At 39.2% G+C, this 20,691-nt stretch overlaps 1 protein-coding gene across 5 annotated transcripts in view; it reads left to right on the top strand.

Moving 5' to 3' along the window:
- Positions 1 to 20,691, top strand: part of Cntn1 (contactin 1) — a 291,216-nt gene that overhangs the window by 262,016 nt on the left and 8,509 nt on the right. For all 5 annotated transcript variants that reach the window (XM_021183311.3, XM_029469977.2, XM_085831994.1 and 2 more), the window contains 3 exons: positions 2,329 to 2,515; positions 4,792 to 4,904; positions 5,721 to 5,877. In XM_021183311.3, coding sequence (XP_021038970.1) covers positions 2,329 to 2,515; positions 4,792 to 4,904; positions 5,721 to 5,877 — 457 coding nt within the window. The remainder of the gene's footprint in view (positions 1 to 2,328; positions 2,516 to 4,791; positions 4,905 to 5,720; positions 5,878 to 20,691) is intronic.

Raw genomic sequence — 20,691 nt, 5'->3', positions numbered from 1 at the left:
CGAAGACCCTAGGGGCTCCTTCAAATGTTCCTTCTGCTCTCAAGTCACAAGGTCATTGCTTCTCTTGATTTTAAGTTTCTGTAAAAACTGTTTTTCCATAGATCCTTTGAGAATTGGATAAACAAAAGAGCTCGTTATTTTGTTACAGTTTCAATGATTAAATGAAGGAAAGTACAGCTTTGTCCTTTGCTTCCACCAAATGTCACATGGATTTTGAGTAAGAAAATGGGTGTGATTATTCCTCATCTTATTACATGAGTTTAGAGAAATCTTATATTGTTTTAGTCTGTGTCTCAGTTAGCGTTATTATTGCTGTGATGAAACACCATGACTAACAGAAACAAGTTGAGCTTTTTTTTTTTTTTTTTTTTTTTTTTTTTTTTTTTGCTTGTGATTCTGCATCCCTGAAGTCCGTCAAGGCAGGAACACAAACAGGGCAGGAACCTGAAGCCAGGGGCTGATGAAGAAGTCATTGACAGATGCTGCTTATTGGCCTGCTCCCCATGCCTTGCTCAGCCTGCTTTCTTATAGATCCTAGGACACCACCAGTCCCAGGGATGGCCCCACCCACTCTGGGCTGGGCTCTCCTACATCAATCACTAGTTAAGAAAATGCCCTGTGGGTGGATTTTATGGAGGCATTTTCTTAACTGTGGTTCCCTCTCCTCTCCGATGACTCCAGTTTGTATCAAGTTGACATAAAATTATTTAGCATAGTCTATAAACTCCTCTTTGGAGTGGATGTAAGCATTAGTATGAAATGATGCTTTGAAATATTGTTAATCAATACATTGAAATATTTAAGATTCAGGAGCCTTCACTTCCTTGGTTTTGACAGTTGTATGCCAGGATGAGCTCTACCATTGCACCTTGTCTAGTTCAAAGTCTTACAGGGACGGAGGCATCTTCCTTACACTCAGATGAGTGAGATCGCTGCCCAGATCTTCCAGCCCTTTGCAACTGGGGACTTCCCAAGAGACTCTGCCCCATCCAGAAGTCTGGAATACCTCTGCCAACAGATATCACCCTGTGGGGTACATTTTTACTAGTTCTGTCTTGAGATGATGGAAGTGCCAGAGCTTCCATTAAAAGCAACCAAAAGTTTGATATTGACAACATCAAAATGATCATTAGAAGCCAAATAAAAATAGCATCAAAGAAAGCAATAAGCAATGAGCGATTCCCCTGCATGTAGAAACTGCATACCTGACATGTAGCCCTTTCAATGTGCCAAGCAGGCTTGGATTAGTGACTTCCATTGTATACTGGTCATGTGTTTGCTAATGTAAATGAGAAACTTAGGACCATATTAACACTAGATGATTTTATCTAAGCAGTTTGACTAGTTTTGAAAATAAATTACCTATTAGTGTATCTAAATATGTAAAAATTTGAATGAACGTATAATACTTATGATTTAATACCCCCAAACAGTCTTTATTTTGAAAACCTAAATTCAAATTCATTACTCATATTAAGCTTTGAGACAAAGAAGGTTGTAGTTAACAAATGTAGTTTCTAACAGTAACATGGAAAATGTTTTTAACATGTTTTAATTGTTAAGGTAACTTATATAACTCAGCAAATTATTAGGCATTTTCTACAGAGTCTAGTGCTCTAAATTCAATGAGCCAATAAGATGGGATGAGAGAAATAGCTTCTACAAGTTGTCCTCTGATTTCCACATGTAGCCCACACATATACATGTACACAAACACATACACAAAAGTCACACAAAATAAAATAAGCATGAATTATTATAATGTATATTTACTTGATATTTAAAAGGAGTGAAAGTAAATAGTTCACATACATACATATGTAATATTACATACATACATACATACACACATGCATACATCTGAAAGAGTCATGTTAGAAGAAAATCATTAGACAGTGCATTCTAGGATGCACAATGAGATTTTTGTCAAACGAGGTGTATTTCTGCCAATCAATAGCCTAGAATGAATTGAAACCATGTAAACAGAAATAAAACAAGACATCAAGATAGAGATTATTGTCACAAATATTTCCAAAAAAAGTCACTTTCATATTTTGAATGCAAATCGTACGCAACCCCCCACCTTTCCCTCCCAACAGCAAAGGCAAATTCAATCAGCACAATGTAGATTTCATTTAATTTTACCAATTTCACTTAGATCTTTCTATCCAGAGGGTGAAGGTGTAAATTAAGTTGCACTGAAAAAAAAAAAAAAAAAAGGCAGCATCAAAGCAGTGGAACGAAATCCGGGGCAATGAACGTTTCTCAGCAAGAGCTGAGTCACAGCAAGATGGTGGGCATTGAACCTTTCACCTTGGATGTTTGCAGATTCGGTACTGGGCTGGGCATGACAAAGAAGCAGCCGCACACAGAGTTCAGGTCACCAGCCAGGAGTACTCAGCCAGGCTGGAGAACCTTCTGCCTGACACCCAGTACTTCATTGAAGTGGGAGCCTGCAACAGTGCCGGATGCGGACCTTCCAGTGATGTGATCGAGACCTTCACCAGAAAAGCCCGTGAGTATCAGAATTTGATTTTAGACACATCAAAAGCTACCCCTTGATTTAAGGAAGATCCTCACGGTAGTAGGCACATATGGAAAACAAACACACAAAACCAAAAAACAGTCTACCTAGCTGCTCATACACCTTTGGTTTTCAATCCCACATCTTTTATAGAATCGGAGGGTTTTTCATCATCCCCAGCTGCTGTCAGAGAAGGGAAACTGAGGCACACACTTACACATGTCTATTCTTTTTTTTCTAATGCCTTTAGAATGCACATCTTTCAAACTGCAGACCATTAGAAAAATCAACTAGTTTACCTTCTGCATTCATTAATTTCATTTTTTATACAGATGCATTGGTAGCAAAATAAAATTGTGTTAATAATTAATAGCATAATAAAATCACAACTATACTTAGTAGATGACCATCATATAATACAGATACAGAGTGACTACTCTCATACTGTGACTGCTTTCTGTTCTCTTTGATGCTATGACAAGTTCGTCTGTTCTGCTCAGATCTGGATATTCTCAATATCCACTCTCACTTCTGGAACCAAGCGGATGAACTTTTGAATGCAGGATTCTAGAGACATTCACAAATATCGCTAAGCCTGATTCCATTTAGCATTAGCATTTGCGAAGTTATAGAAATCACTGGGGAACATATCTCCTAGTTCACTCACAGAGGTGGATGGTATCAGATATGATTTTCAGTTTTATGCTCTACTGCATTAAGCCTACGACAGCAGACAGTTGGCTTTGCTCTTTAAATCTCCATTTTCTTTAACTTGACAAATGAAGCATTATTTTTTCTTATTCATCCCATTCTTTATTATTATTTTTTTACAAATATGTTATGTCCAGAATAGTTATATATAGAAAGGATGCAGAAGAGGCCACACCAGACCTTAAAACACAAACTAAAGCCCCACTAAATAAGTGTGATCGTGTCCACAGCACGGTAGAATAAATGAACTGATGAAATGGAAAGCAATTGTGTGGGAGGCAAATCTGTGATGGAGTGGCCTGAAGAACTGGAAGCATTGTCCCCAACCTAGAGTGTGTGTGAGGAGCAATGAGAAGAACCAGTTTGTGACAAGCTGGGGGATAGACTTTTGGATAGAGAAAACTAAGCATGCAGGAATTGAAACATTCAACTTTGGAAACATCAGTATGGCCAAAACAAGGCTCTGAAGCAAAGAGGGAAGAGAGCCTTGAAAGCAAAGTATGAAGTATTTTGTAAGTCATCATTAAAAGTTGAGGTAGTTCCTGGGTGTAATAAGAACTTTTCTATAAGTCAGGGAGTGACACACCTAATTCTGATGTTTTAAACCCTCATTCCGACTTCCATGCAAGCAAGTGACATAAGCAATGGCTTGGATTTGAGAAGGGAACCAACCATTGACAGCTAGGATGGCGGGATAGTGTAGAGAGAGCTGGAAATGGTTCCGCAGGAGGGCTTGGGTGAACATATTGGTAACTTGGGTTGTTGGGAATAAATGGAAGAGATCAAAGGCAAGATTTTTGCTTGAGAAACCAGAAGCATGCTTACACAGTTTTCAAAAGATAGAAAGACTCTTAAGATGCAGGTTGAGGGTCCACAACCAATGATTCATCTTTATTACATTACATTTGGACCTCAGAATTCAATATAGACAGGAATTTCAACACGTATTTAGAGAACAATAGATAGGCTAGGGCCAGAGACTGACTTTGGGTATTTAAATAGTTAGGGAGATTAATAGATAAAGCAGAGACATGTATGCAGAATCAACTTTGAAGCCCTTTCAACACATACAAACTGATCGAAAAGCACAGAGTTAGTTCACTATAATCAGTAAGGGAGAGGGGGGGAAAACCAACAACAAAGAGGCATAGAAGTCACAGGGATTTAAGAAAAGAACAGAGATCCTGAAAAGTGTAAAGTAAACTCAGGAAAATTCCAAAGGCTTCAAGCCAGAGAAAGGTATAAGAAATGCTACTAGATTTGGTCAAGATCAGTGACCCTGATGGTATTAGTTTAAAGAGACTAGAAGGGGAAAAGAATCAGAGAAGAATAAAGACAGTTGTATTCCATGCCTCACCAACGACTGGGAGCATTAGGTGAACTCAGGGATGTATGGTGCCATGCTGAGCATAGGGCCTGGCATAGGACATAATCCTCAGAATGGACTGTTGTTGCTGACAGCTCAGCTCATATCACCATGACAAACACATGTGATGTAGTTCGCAGAACTGATGCTCAATCTAGTGACCTCTATTCCCTGTTTCTTCTTCCCACAGCTCCTAGCCAACCACCAAGGATCATCAGTTCCGTGAGATCTGGCTCCCGATATATAATCACATGGGATCACGTTGTGGCACTATCCAATGAATCTACTGTGACAGGCTACAAGGTAAATAAGAAGCGGGGGGTGGGGGTGGGGCTAGCTTCTTCTCCACGCAGCTTTATTCCTGCTAACATTGATGTGTGCAGCTTCTGCTGTCAGAAAAACACGTTTGGCTTACTCATTCTACCCATACAAAAGAGTCAGAAGACAGAGTCTCACAAAAGATCTTTAGATAAGAAGATATCTTTAGTGGATTTTAGGGAAATTCCATGACAAGTGAGTAAGATAAATAGAATACCTGCTTTGAGGGGTGTCGGAACCATCCGTGCTTAAACAAGAGACAGAATGCATTCACATTGTTTGTCTGGGAGTGCCGACTGTGGCGCCACCTCCCTTCCTTGCTGTAAACTAAAAGGAAAGAGATATTACCATGGATTCACTATAATCCATGGGATTGCATTCGCATTAGCTGTGTAAACTCTGAGAATAATGTGGAAGAGCCTGAAAAAAAAAATGGAAGAGGACTTTATTAGGCCACTTGGAAACATACCAAGTTTTCATTTTATATTTTCCTTTATAAAAAGGAGAAAGATGCATCTTCTTCATGGCATATTTTCAGTTATTTCAAAACAAAAGAAAATAAACAAACAACAACAAAAATCAGTTGAGGTTATGGCGCATGCATTTGTATAAGCTCCAGGTTAGCAGGAACCAATCCCTGAGGAATCAAGACATCAGGAAGGTTTGGTTTTTGAGCCAAATCATAAGTATCATGTGCTGATGTTAACTATAGGCATTGGCTGAGACTTGTAACTTCCTTAACTATAGGCATTGGCTGAGACTTGTAACTTCACTAACGATGCATAATTCGGGACCCTGTAGATACTCTATAGACCGGATGGCCAACATGACGGCAAGCTGTTCTCAACCCATAAACACTCCATAGAAGTCCCCATCCCCAGAGACGGAGAGTATGTTGTCGAGGTTCGAGCACACAGCGACGGGGGAGACGGAGTCGTGTCTCAAGTCAAAATTTCAGGTAAGCCATCATCTACGGACTGTTTCAGTCGAGTTACCTCTGAGTTGCCACGCCCTACGTGTGGCTTCTCAAGAGTGAACTTTAGAACCAGAGTTCACAATATCACCATCTTCCTAAGCAAACTCAAATAGCAAGCGTGCCACGCGACTTGAAGTTCCACTTCTTATGAATGCAAAAAAAGGGTAAATGTGTAACATAGCACCTACCTGCCAGGGATGATGTCGATGTCAAAGCATCATTAAACATGTCTAAGATGAATACTCAGGACCTAGCATTTAAAAATATAAGGCATTAAGCGCAAAAGAGTGATACCAGGCAATTATTTAATAATACTCAATTTTTCTTTTACATTTCAAAGGAAACCTGTTGGTCTATTTTAAGTATTCTTCTGACTCATTTTTCTCTTTTTCTACAGAGGTTACTATAGTAATCAGAAGCTTTGAGGTTGAATACACACATTGTTTTGGGGCAAGTCCTTGTCCTCACAAGCTTGGTAAATCTTGAACTTGTAGTTGAGACAGTGAGCCCCTCTCTGTAGTGCACCTACCAGATTTTCTTATTTTCTTAATTTTTAATATTTCCATTACTTCCTCTTTAATAAGTTTTAATACAGTGAATTAAACTCAGGGTGAACTTAAGAATTTAATCATAGAAGATGCTAAATAAATGATAGCCATGCCTGGTTGAGAAAAGCGACTCATAGCTGAATAGATACATGTGTCATTATATATTGAACCCACAAAAGATGACTTAGCACAGTGATAGAGAATTCAGTAATGAATCTAGCTTCCCCCATGAGCCAAGTTCACCTCAAACTCATCATATCATATATATACCTTTTTTAAATAGAAAGTTGGGGTACAACACATGTACAACTTCATTTTAGTTATTGTGTAGTTTCAAAAATTGGATTTTATAGAACCCTAAGAAAGTTATGGAATATCTGTATCAAAACAGCTTGGAAAAACTGCTGTCTGTTTCACCTGCTCCTGGTCACCATGCATGTGCATGTAATTTTGTATGTGGAACTTCTGTTAAATAGGTCACGATACATTCATCTTCCTCAATTGTTCCGTGAATGTCCCTGTATCACTCAAGACATTAATTGAACTTTAATTGAACGTATAAATAACATTCATTCAAGCGAATATATAGAATTTATCTACCCATTCCACGTTTTACTGCTATAAATAGTAGATACTAGCATATTTTTAATAAAAGTCTTTGTGTAGGTAAATTTAAATAATTAACGAGGTTTTAATTCTCTACTGCCAAGCCCCTTTGAAAGGCTTTATTCCACTCCTGTTACTGTAATGGGAGTTTTTCCTGAGTGACTACACTGTTACCCTTTCTTGAAATTCTGAGTTTTGATGATAGGCAACATTATATTTTACTTTTATTTATTCCTTGGGTGAAATAGAACCTGCTCTGTGGAATCAAATTAGCAGTGTGTGGGGGTGGGGTGGGGGTAGGGGTGTGTGTGTATGTGTAGACAATGTAGCCATGTGTGTGACTAAGTGATGGCAGGGGGTGGAAGCTAGTGATGGGTGGGCTCAATTTGTCTTTCCAAGGGGAGGAGCCTGCTTGGCAGTGTCTGCTTATCTCTGTGGTACACACAGTCTGAGGCTCCAATATGATTTCACCAAATGTTTAAACAAAGACTTTGAGGTAGCAGAGCATTACAAATGATTGATATACTATGGTGGAGTGGATGGAATCTCAAAACATAGGTAATGGTAAACTATAGTAAAATAATTATAGAGTAATATACTTCAAGCATTTGCAACCTGTGTTTAATCTTCTTAGTATAACTAATACATTATATACAATTTCACTTTTCATGATGATGCATTAACAAAGTACTTTTAAATTTGTTAAGAATTTGCCAGTTGGCTCTGAGGAGGTAATGTGAGCCACTTTACACATATTACAGTGACGATCAGACTTTCCAGTGTGCATGCTGTATATAAAGACAAACCCTTTGTAGAAAACCTGCAAATATGCCTATAATATTTTCCTACATTCTGTTTGCCAATTAGAGAACAGGATCCCAATTATTTGTCTCAGTCTAATCACAATCATACAACGACATTATGGAATTAACACGTCAAAATAACAGATGTTTAAGAAATAACATGACTCTAGAATTTCCTTGATTAAATATGGATTTACTTATGAGTTGTTAAGATCATTCGTCATGAGCAAGGTATGTCCAAGGATGTGCCTAGGCTTCCTCTCAAATTTAACAAATGTCTTTACTTTCTATTGTTCAGTTTAATGTCTGAAATCTGTAAGCAGGGACTTAGTGAATTTCCTGATTTTGTGCTGTCCCTCAATTAGACAAACACACAATGTCTAATGCGCAGCAGTCACAGTTCAGGTTTACACAGTGTGCTAAGGTTTCTATACATCCCACATACAAGTACCACTCTACTGACACTCAAGGCATTTTACTTCAGCCACTGTGCCTGATAGCTATAGGTCTTAGTTAAGATTTCTATCCTTGTAATGAAACACTGTGACCAAAGCAAGTATGGAAGGAAAGGATTTATTTGGCTTACACTTTGTATCACTGATAATCATCCAAGGAAGTCAGGACAGGAACATGGAGACAGGAGCTGATGCAGAGGCCATGGAGGATGCTCCTTCCTAGCTTGCTACCCATGGCTTGTTCAGTCAACTTCCTTATAGACCCCAGCACCACCAGCCCAGGGACAGTACCACCCACTCTGGGATGAACCTTCCCCCATCAATCACTAATTAAGGAAATTCCCTACAGACTTGCCTTCAGCCCAATTTTATGGTTGAGGTATTTTCCGTAACAAGCATAAAAATTGGAGGAGCAAGGCTTTGAATAAAACAAATAGATTAGACTTCAAGAGACAATTCAGTGCCACCACACTTGATGGCCAGTATAATGTGGAGCTGCCAGGTTCCTCGGCCCCAGAAGCCTCATGATCTAACTGGCATTTGAGAAGCTTTGAGCTAGTTCTTTGTAGCAGCCCATCTTCTGGTTTCATCCGACCAGAGACCGGAAGTCTGCCTTAACTAACCAGAGTTTTCCTGAGTTCCCACGAAGGCTTTTATCAGCTGCAAGGAAGTTCACTGAGTAAATCTCAATATTTTCTTTGGCTTATTTACTTAGAACTCGACAGGATTTGGTTGAGAGTTCCTAAGTGAGGTGTATTATCAGAACAGGAAGTTAGATTAATAATAATCTTCTGAGATTGACTTAACTAAAACCTTTTGTTTTTGTTTTTGTTTTGTTTATGAAATCCAACCTAAGTCTCTGGAATGACAGCATAGTATTACACCATGCAAATAACAGACACTTGTACTGCTTAGGTTCTGTAGTGAGATGAATGGTCTGCTGATAAATAAATTAGTACCTCTGAGCATTTGCCATGGGTCATGCGTCAGACACTCTGCCTTCCCATCCGTTAGCATGATGGAGAGACCTCCAGAAGCTTGGGAGAAAAATAATAAGCTAACAAACAAATTCAAGCAAACTTGCAGGACAAGATTGGTTGTTAGCGTGAGAGAGGTAGAGGGGACTTTCGAAAGATGACTGGATCCAGCCTCAAAGAAGGGGAATTTAATCTGAGATTCAAAGGAAAAAAAAATTAAGAGTGGGCATGGGCGGGTCAGGAGGGGGAAGGGTAGGTAAAGCCCACGATCAGAAAACCACCATTGTGACTACTGCATTGTGAGGATACAGAGACCTGCGGGAGGAGGATACAGCTACAGGAAGAGCAGTGATGTGAATAGCCTAGCCACAGTCTCAGCCTCCTGCCATGCTCTGGAAAGAGGAGCCCAGTGGTGATGGTCAAACTATAACTGAATTCAATGTTGATGAGTATGTAGCAGTAGCAATAAGAAGCCATTATACTGAGGGTTTGCTTGGAAGAAGACCCAAAGAGTACTTTTTTTTTTTTTTTGGATGATTTGCTGTGAAGTGTGAAAGGGATTGTTCTGACTTGGAAGATTTATATAAACTAGGTGAATCATCTGCTGAACCAAACAGCAGAAACACACCCGAAGAACGAGGTGTCTCCTGAGACACCTGGATGCAGGTGAGACAGGCCGTGCCCAGAGTTCTGGATATCCATCAGAGGGAAGGTGTGTGAAGCAAGAGCCAGCGTGCAAACGGAGAAACCAAAACCCACAGAGTTAACTCCATAATCAGATGGCTTCATATTTAGTGGGTTATGAAATTAAAATACAGAAATTGAGATGGCAGATGTTTGTTGGTGTTGCCCAAAGTTGGCAGATGGTATTGTTAGTACAATAAGTGAAGGAAAACACAGACTCATTACTTCTAGCTAATGGATAATATCAAAAAAGCATCTGTGTCCTGTAGAATGTTATTCATAGGCAGAAAAATGAAAAACTGCCTGAAATAGCTGGGTTTTATCCTGGTGGGATCAGTGTCTCAAAAATAAAGTCAAGGAGCAGGGTTTGCCATCTCCTCCTACTTACTAGGGTCTCAACATAACTCATTAATTAAATTAAGTACATTTATAAAAGCCCCTTCGGCAGGGAATAAACATCCCCCATGATTCTCAGGACTGCATCATGCATTGATCCCCACACCCATAAAGTGATATATCCATGGTTTCTCAAAATGAGCAAGGCTCACTATTTATCTGAGGATGGAAAAACCTGTTTTAACAAGTGAATATTCTAAAAAAGAAAAAAAAAGTGGGTCAGCAAGGACCCAAGGAAAGGATAAGGATTCTTGATTAATGTTAAAAGTTGGAAAGTGGAAATGGGGTCAGGAGTATCTTCAAAAAGCTGTAGAAGACTTTTTGGATGACAGTTATAAAATATCACCTTCCAACAGCAAAATTAATTTTAACTCAAGCAGTAAGGTATAGTCAATCTAGGTGCTCACAGGATGCTGGAGAATAGCTTAACAGTTAAGAGTACCTACTACCCTTGGAGAGACCCCAAGTTAGGTTTCCAGCACCCACATTAGGCAGCTCATGACTGCCTCTAACTCCAGCTAGAGTTGAATACCTCTGGACACCAAGGAACCTGCACTTATGTGCACCTATCCCCACACAGACACACTACGTACACATGGTTAAGAAAATAAAAGTGAATATTTTAAAATATGAATACATACATTTAAACAAAAGGTTGTTATGTAGATTAAAATGCCAAAAATTAAATCAATAAATTAAATCCAAAGAATTATACCTTATCAGAATATTTTATCCCTACCAATGTTAAAGATTACTTAAGTAATCAAGTATATATGACTACTTAAAGAATATTTTGTCATTATTCCAGTGGAAAACTTATGCCTTGTGTTGTTCTCTCCTTGAGATTAGATATGTCATAATGCTAAATTCTTTATTTCATGGTATGTACTATCATTTGGAAGCTGTTCTAGGAAAATGTACTTTGGAATGAGTGTTGCTGAAGGACTTTGCAATAGATCTAGCATGGGAAAGGACTCTCATAAATTTTCAGGGGCTAGAAATGAAGGGAACTTATATTTTGGAAGAATAACTGCATCAAATGTAGTGGGTTGTTGTGATGCTGCTTGTATAATAATGCTAAACACTGGTTTCTCAAGATGTGATTGCCCCTGACGAGCAGATCCTCACATACATCAAGTGATGCTATGTGAACCTTCTCTCCAATTTAACTGCCCCTGTCTGTTGTCTTTCTTCTGTGTCCTTCCATGTCAGGACTCACATTCTTACCTCACCTCTAACTGAGCCCCAAGGCAAATTGCTAGCATTACATTATGTACCCATGAGAAGCAGGGGCCTAAGAGTGTGGCAGACTACAAAAACAAAACAACAAAATAAACAAACCAAAACCAAAAAAGCCCCCAAGGGATGTCTCCCCACCCTGACATAAATTCTTAGGATGCTGACATCTGTGTAGATGGTCTTTCTAGTTCACTGGCCTCTCAATTTGTTCACCTCGTCCTGACTGATGACTTTCATAATTTACCTACTTGTGTTCAGAGCCCATATGGGTCCGCCAGAATATGAATGAGAATTGAGGAGCACTTCAGAACTGAGAAAGGGTGGGCTTGTGATGTTTACTAATTTCTTTTTGTATTTTTAATGGGAGACTAGAGAGACAGCTCAGTGGTTAAGAACACTGGCTATTCTTCTAGAATAACAAGGGTTAATTTTTATCACACAGCTTACAAGCTGCTGTAACTCCAGTCCCAGGGGATCCAACAGCCTCTTCTGACTCAAGCAGCATAAAAGTGGCACATAGACATCCATGCATACAAATGATCAATGTACATGCCGATAAAATGTGAAAAAAAAATATCTAAATTATATTTTGTATGTGTATGACTTCATGTGCCTGGACACATGCATTTGCATGTATGTCCATGTGTCAAAGTCAAATAACAACTGACAACATTCTTAACAGTCTTGTCCCTTATACTATGTGGATTCCAGGGACAGAACTTGGGTTGTCAGTTTCAACGCAAGCACATTTTTCCACCGAGCTACCTCATTGGTCCACATTTACTATTTTTTGATGGAATTTAAGCAGCACCTGGACAACAATAGCAACAGACAAAATTAGGAGAATGCCAACCTAAGAAAGCCAACCGAGGTGCATGTGGTGAATGAAGAGCAGCCTAGGGAGATGGCCAACAATGAGTCCTCCCTCTCAAACTCACTGCAATTCCTAGAGAACTCAGTGCGGATATCCTCCTTCCCTTAGATTTACTTTTATATATGTATATATTTTGAATATTTTCCTGAATGTATGTAAGTGTACCCCATGTTTGACTGGTGTCCCATAAGGCCAAAAAAAGAAAAAAACACATCCAATCTCCTAGAACTGTAGTTACATCTGGTTTTGAGTAGCCACATGGGTACAAAAAAAACCAAACCTAGGTCCTTTACAAGAACAAGTGCTCTTTACTGCTGAGCCGTCTCCCCAGTCTGATGAATTGCTTGTATACTTTTAACATACTGTTAATCAACCTTTAAAATCAATCTGTAAAAAAAAAAAAAAATCCAGTGTTTGGAAGCATTTAGATGACAAGATTCAAGTCCTGAGGACAGAAGTGGCAATAATAAATCTGAAAGACATATAACTATGAAACAAATTATGTAATTAAATAACTAAGTAAGTTATACAGAGATAGAGAGACAGAGAGAGAGAAAGAAAGAGAGAGAGACAGAGACAGAGAGAGACAGAGAGACAGAAAGAGGAAGGTAGGCAAGAAGGAACAAAAAATAAATAATCAAATAAAATAATCAACTAAAAGAAGGCTACCATCACTGTTAGAAAGGCTGATATTGAAGGAAAAAAATCTTTGTTCTGATTTGCTGTGTGAGGAATCACTTGTTTAACATGAACATAGTCATCTCTTAAGGAATTGCCCAGAATTCCTAGTGACTGGAAAAAAGTAATTAGCCTGTTGCTTTTATAAACTCCTCACAGAAGTGATAAAAGCTAAACTTCCTTGAATCTACAGAAACTTTTAAAAAATCTTGCTATTTGAACTGTGGAGCCACAACAGAGAATTCACCTTTTCAGAAAATAAGTCATTTTCAATCATGTATGACTAGAACCGAGAATTCAATGCTGCTACAATATAGAGTGATTAGTGTTGCTCTATGGTTATGGTGTGGGTGACACACTAGACAAGCATCTTAGACATCCTGGCTCCACAGTTCAAATAGCAAGATTTTTTTAAAGTTTCTGTAGATTCAAGGAAGTTTAGCTTTTATCACTTCTGTGAGGAGTTTATAAAAGCAACAGGCTAATTACTTTTTTCCAGTCAGTTCCAGCCAGTGACTCCTTATACATGACTACTTCTTATACATTTCTACTTTTCTGAAAAAGTTTTTCACCTGTGGAAGAACAAGGGGCAGGGCAGCTGGTAGGATCTTTCTAAAGGTTTTAGAGAATTAAGTCAGGAATTAAGGTTTACTAGTACTCCATACCTGGGGAGAAGTAAGGAGTTCTATGGACCCTTCAGGTAGATAGATGGTTCTGGAGCCCACAGTAAGGCTGTCATCTCATACATGAATTCATAATCACTTTAGGAAGAAAAATATTCAATCCTAAGACACTATTTCTGGCAAGTGAGATGGTAATTTCTCATACAGCTGAAGCCATGGCTGTTAAAGAATGATCAAATGAGAATTTTAGTACATTTTTCCCCCAGAGAGAATTTACAGATAGTCATGTACCCAAATCATGACTTGAAAGTCACAGGGACAAGGACTTTTGACTGCTGTGGCTATATTTAGAAGCATTTGGACAGCTATAATAATTTCTGGCTCTCAACTCATTCTGTTACAGATGGTGGGACCACTGTATTCTTTAGCAATAATAAGATTCCCCATAAAGCATCCATGAGAACTGCCCAGGTCGCCCTTCTATACACAAAGACGAAGACTCATGTTTTAATTATACATTTTACCAACAAATCAAAATGACCTCTTGCAAAGTGCCTTGTACATAGTGGACACTTCAAAGAGATAGAAATGAAAACAATCAATGGAAAAGATATTTGTCAATAATTTATTAAGAGGATAATTTATGCTATACATCGTACTGTCCAAAGAACTTACAACAAGTGAAGTTGAGGGAAAGACATCTCCTTTTCAGTGTGCCCCGTCAGCACTCCCCACCTTTTGAATTTTGGGGTCTTCACCTGGTTGGTTTGTGGGGAGCTTCGTTCAGAAAGAAAATCAGAGGTGAAAATGAATATTTAAGTTCATCTGAGCCTGTACTTTGACAGTACCAAATCTCTTTCATCTCGACTAACAGTGCAAATGACTGTTAAAGTCTCAAAAAGAGTGATATAAAACAAAGGACAATGTCTAATTTGGGGTCCACAGCCCTGACAGACTGGTACATATCTGAATCTACTCTCACCATCAAGAAGGAACCCTTCCATACCTACCCATTCTTAGTATCAAGAGAGGAATTTACCCACAAGTACTGGAACACTTTGGAGCATGCAAATGGGTATTTTCTGAACATGTCATGTCACCAATAACTGAAGTAATGCACACACAACATAGAGTTTCTGTACATGAAAATGCAGGTTCATAGCATCCACCTTCATGGCTGGTCAGTGTCACAGGTTCAGCTGTCTCACCTAGATTCAGATTTCAGACCCCTCCCCCACCATGACCTTGGGCATAGACAGACATTAAGACCATCCAAGAAGGAAGGAGGGAAGACGAGAGAAGAATTCAGTAACTTGTGGAGCGGTAAATCTATTTGAATTGTCTTGTTTAGACACACAATTTCAAGACAATTCCTGCAAAGAGAACCTCTTTCTGTATTTAGTATACAAAATGTAACCCATCAAGAAAGAAGAAAGACAGTAGAAAAAAAAAAATGAGAAGTGGAGAAACAGTCGTCTATCCCCATGCAAGCCCAGGAGGCCAATCTGCAGCTCCGCTATGGGTGGAGCTCTAGCCCTAAGTTCTAAGGAGGGGAGCCACCTCGGCAAGTAAGAACACATCAGAGTCAAACCTTGTCACTCACTGCTCATTTTACCACTGAACCTCAAACCTGATTGGGTTCTGAAGGGAAGAGAGAGGGGTTGGACGGAAGTTGTTGTTGAATGAACCTGGCATCGAGAGCCCTCAGGCCACCAAACTTTAATTGAGGTTAAGAAAGAATGACCCTGGTGGCAGATGGATGTTTCCCACAGTCTACACTGCCACTTTGCAGGATGTTCTAGTGAGCAGCTAGTTCCAGAGCCAAGTTCATAGCATGTCTAACATCATGCTCTGGTGGCTGGGGATATCAAGCAGGCATCCTGTGTTACTGGTAAAGATTTGGCAAGTGCCGTGAATAAACAAATCAGGAAGCCCATTGATGGCATGCCGTGCAATGGAAAAATAAGACCTTGAGCCTGGAGCCTGGGGACCTTGTGTCTTACTCCGGGTACCATGTAGTCTCAAAAAGCTAAACACTCACAAAATAAAACCTTTTTGAATCAACATATTAAATTCATAGTAGTGGTTTCTACAATATATATTAAATCATCTTTTAAAAAGATGATTCTTACACATACCTTATTATATACCCATTTCATGTTCTATTTTCTAGCTCAGAGAGCATAAGAACCTTCTAAGAGGTCCCACAGTCAAGTGAGCTATGCTAGTAGGTAAAGGCATCCTTCCTTACCCCCAACTTCACACTCCTGCCAAACTGCCACCTTGCTGTTTCAAGATGTAGTAAGCCAATTTTCAAAGTCCTCACAATTATGGATTTACCTTGCCAAAAATCCCTATCAGCACCGAAGTTATTAGCGGTTACTTTTGCACTTCATTGGCTGTCAACTGCTCTGTCCATTCTGAGAGGAAGCTTAGCCTGGAAGTCTGGCATTTTCTGGTGGGGAAGGACCAAAGTCAATAGCATGGAATTAATAGTGCACTGCCAGCAAACTACACACATCTGCCAAAAATACAAACAGCTATTTTGCTTGGCTTCTAGGCTCCTAATTGACGAACAAGTAGAAGAGGCAGCCTTAGTTAGCAGCTTCCACTGTTTAAAAAACAAAAAAACAAAAAAACACCAAAGCCACTAGTGCTTATATGATCAATCTCTGGATGCATACATATAAACTAATATCATGTTTGATTATTATAAAGAAGAAGAAACATAACAAATAAGTTTGAAAGTTGTATGGCTCGGTGCTTGATATCCTTAAATATTATGGTTGTCTTAGAACCAATGCAGTGTGGCCAGAATGCTAACCTTCATGCTTCTAAGATGGAAGATGGTCATTTTGAGAATTCCTCATCCACAACTTAAGAACAGAAACATCCAGAAATCACAGCCTTTCCAAACTGTGCCGAACAGAAACATCCAGAAATCACAGCCTTTCCAAACTGTGCCCGTGGTTCATGGTTACAAAGTAGCTACTGATGGAACACAACAACGGGTGGGCCCTAAGCATTTTTCTTCTTTACCTAAATTAGAAATGTTGCTATCACAAAGCTACAGAGAGACAAGAAGATAATTAAAATCAAAATATGCAAATCAAAATATGCAAATAGGCAATAGAGTGAAAAAAAAAAACTATCCTAAGCGCAACAAATACAGAACAATCCTGCTATACAAATCTGTTTCATTTTCTAATCTTGCCCTAGTTTTCTTTTCTAGACTCTTTTAAAGTTAGTTAGGGTAAATGTTTGTTACTTTGATTTTCTCAAAACCAGAAAACAAATGATTCAAGTAACAGATTTGAAGTCTAAAAAAGTGTGAACATTTCCACGGGGTCGGGGAGGGGCACCCTTTTCAGAGCAAATCCAATTAACTTATCCACTTTCTAAAAAGATGACTCCCTTCCACTGCACTTTAGTTATTTTATTTTATTTTTAACTGGCAAATCCTGTCTCTTTACAGAGTAAATGTGGTGGCTGATCTAACAACACATTGCGGGTTCGGTGAAACACATGAGCATGCTCATCACCTTACAGACTTGCTTTATTGTATAAGAAAGTTAAGCAACAGATGAACACATAAACACACATAAATGGGAAAGCACTAAGGCCATTCTCTTAACCATTTCCAATAAACATTGTAGACTGGACACTGTAAAGGTAGCAATTTTGATATATGGCCTAATGGAAAATGTAAAGTCCACCTCAGTAAGATGCAGTGTTGCTGCACACTCCGTGCCAAATTCTAGGTAAATAAACTTCCTGCTTGGGGAGTTTGTGCATCTTATCCTTTCAGTGTTAAAGTTTAAACAGGGTGAAGGATGGGACGTAAACTCAGAATAAGAAACTACCATGTGGAAGAAACAAAAAAACAGAAAAGTCACTGAAGAACGAATCACATGGTGCTGGTTCTAATGAATCAGCTGCTACTGGATCTGAGCAGTCAGCTGACACCAGTTCTGATGCTGCTGTTGTCAGGAGTTTTCCTGCATCCTAGTGCTGAAGGATGCTGTGAAACATGTGCTTTTGCCTTCAGAACTTCCTGTCAACCACATGTTCAGATCACCATTAACTCTGCCACAATTGTTGATTTAGGGGACGGTTGACCAAACATTTGGATATTGGCTTTTCTATGAAAGAAGATACTATATGTTTGCTATTGATTTACGTAGGATACATGTCTATTCAGGAGGATAATGTGTGGCAACGATGAGAGGAAGGTTAGAGGTAAGGCAGGCCTGGGCATTCCATGCTTGAGCTCTAGTCCCTAGGACCAGTCAGTCTACTGCCTTGAGAGCCTTGAGTCTACTCAAGATTCAGATTCAAGGTTGAGACTGCCTGGAGTCTACTGCTTGAATAAAGCATTACCTTTCCACACAATTTAGTGATGAGCTTCCAAATATTATAATATCCCATTAAGAGCAATTATGCTGTATATGTTCATATTCTCACATGTACATGTAAATGCATGCATGCATATATGTATATGCACATCTTTGATGAACATTCTCAATTCTCATAATAAATCAATGAGATTGATTTAATTTTGTTTTATAGCAGGAGGAACTAGGGTATAAAAGATGAGTCAATCAGAAGGAGGTGAAGGCAGAGCTGTTCCTTGTTTGGCCTGCCTTTCAACCCCATACTTTGAGCTGCCATGTGGTACTAGTGCTAAAACACTCTTACAATTCCGAATAACAGGAAATAGTTACCTGTTTATTAATTATTTCACAGACTATCTCCTGACAAGATGCTATTCATGGAGTGGTAGCCTTCTTCCTTGTCTCTGTTACTTAATGATTAGACAGATTATACCATGAAGAAAATTCATAAAGAGAAATGCTACAGGTTTGGCTCTACTCTCAAGAGTTTGGGGTTCCTTCATTGGTCCTCTTCTTTAGGCCAACTCACCCATCCCACACACTTGATGCTTTCACTCTCCGTAATCAGAAAAAAATATGATTCGACTCTTTAATATTAAATATCATTACATTCTATGTATGAGTCTCAGAATAATTAAAGCAGTTGAAAATATACTTTGGCTATATGTAGCTCCTTGTGGAAATGGTGAATTGTCTAGATGTTAGCACATGGAATGGACACCAGAAATAGTACTATAAAAAGAAACTTCCAAGTATGATGGGTTTGTCAGCTGAATGGCAATCATATCTTCGGTTGGATGCTTGTGATTAAATTTAAACATATATACATATATGCACACATATATGCATATATTAATATTTTAATTATGTTTCTAAGAACTCCGTGTATGAAGTATATTGTGGCCAAAATCATACCCCCTACTCCTTGTACTAACTTTTCTCAGAACCACCCTTCATCTTCCACCCTGCTTCCACCTTTCAATATTTTATATTATTAAAGTCCACTGAGTCCAGTTTGTGCTGCAGGCGTAGGGTTACCCCTTGGAGCATAATTAGACTCCCAGAGACCACATCATTAAAGAAAATTGTCTTTCCCTGCCCTAGCAGGTACCAGCTATCAATAGCTCCTAAATGGGGAGTGGGGTTCATCAGCTTCTCCCTGATCTGCGCTAGAATGCTGACAGTCTTGATCTTGTGCAGATCTTGTGCAGGAATCTATGGCTGCTGTCACTTTATGCTTCTCCTGCTCTACCCAGAAAACACTGTCTCATCCCAGCCCTCCTCATTCCATTCTCCACTTCTGCCTTGCTTTCTCTGCCTTGCATGTAATATAGACACCCTTCTTCTGGCTGAGCACTCTACAGACATCTAGTCTCTGCATGTTAGTTGTCAAAACAAGAGTTTCTGTGTTAACTGCTATCCGCTGCAAAAATGAACTTCTCTGATTAAGTCAACTGAGTGAGTTGCACTAATCTATGGCTTTAGGGAGACATATTTAGAGAGCAATTTGGAACTATGCTCATTTAGCAAAGTAACATTTGTAAGGTCACCCCTGTTGCCTGTGAGCTCCCTAGTCATGGGTTCTTGATTAGATTTACAGAAAAAGGCACTTGTTTCCACCTGTGGACAGGGTCTTGAATAAGAAAGTTCTTAATCTCCTCCGTCACATTCCTGCCAATATTGCCTCAATGGTCATGTCTTGCCAGGTTGATTATTATTCTAACTCTCTGGCCTCATAGCTAAGTCAAACTGTTAATGACTTTTCTCTCCTTTAAGGCAGAATAGCAGCAGGTGCTATGAAAACTAGCAAGCAGAGAGGACACTTCTCTATTGATACCAGCTAGATTTCCCTAAGTCCTGTGATCATCCAAGTATGTAGTGTCCTCAGCAACAGAGTCTTAAAATCAAGTTCTGGTGAGCAACCAAAGTCAATGGCAATACTCTATTATTTTGTGGGTTTCTAAGACCCCAGATACAGACAGACAGACAAACAAACAAAATCATCTCAAGAGGAGGTATTTTACGCCTCACACTACCCTTTTTATTTGGAAACCTACATATTCTTAGAGGAGCACTATGCCCTCTTTGTGGTAATGCTATTTAAACTGGAGTATGGAAGGTGAGGTGGGGGTGATAATGAGGGTGATGGTGGTGGTAGGTTTCCATATGGCTTTCTCTTTCCTTTACCTCTTCTCTATCCTTCCCTTCTTCCTTCTTCCCTTTCTATGGCCTGTGTTATACTATGCTGTATCCCTTAAGATCTTTCTCCCTCCCCACCAGTAGTTCTGAAAGGTGCTTTTATAAAACACAGACACGTTCTCTACCTAGACAAAAGACTACTCCACTTTTAGGTGAAGTGACTTAGTAGATATTTATGTTCCCTTTCTCTACATGCCTCTTACCTCTCTACTCAATTCTCCCCCTTCCTCTGCACTTGTCTTCCTACTCCTGACTAAAAACCCTCTTCTCCCCCATCCATCTCATCAGATCACCCGTGCCCTGCAGTCCCCCAATTCATT

This window comes from Mus caroli, unplaced genomic scaffold (genome assembly GCF_978045245.1).
Source record: "Mus caroli unplaced genomic scaffold, Mus_caroli_1 scaffold_16, whole genome shotgun sequence".
NCBI lineage: Eukaryota > Metazoa > Chordata > Mammalia > Rodentia > Muridae > Mus > Mus caroli.
This window is presented reverse-complemented; position numbering and strand designations above follow the sequence as displayed.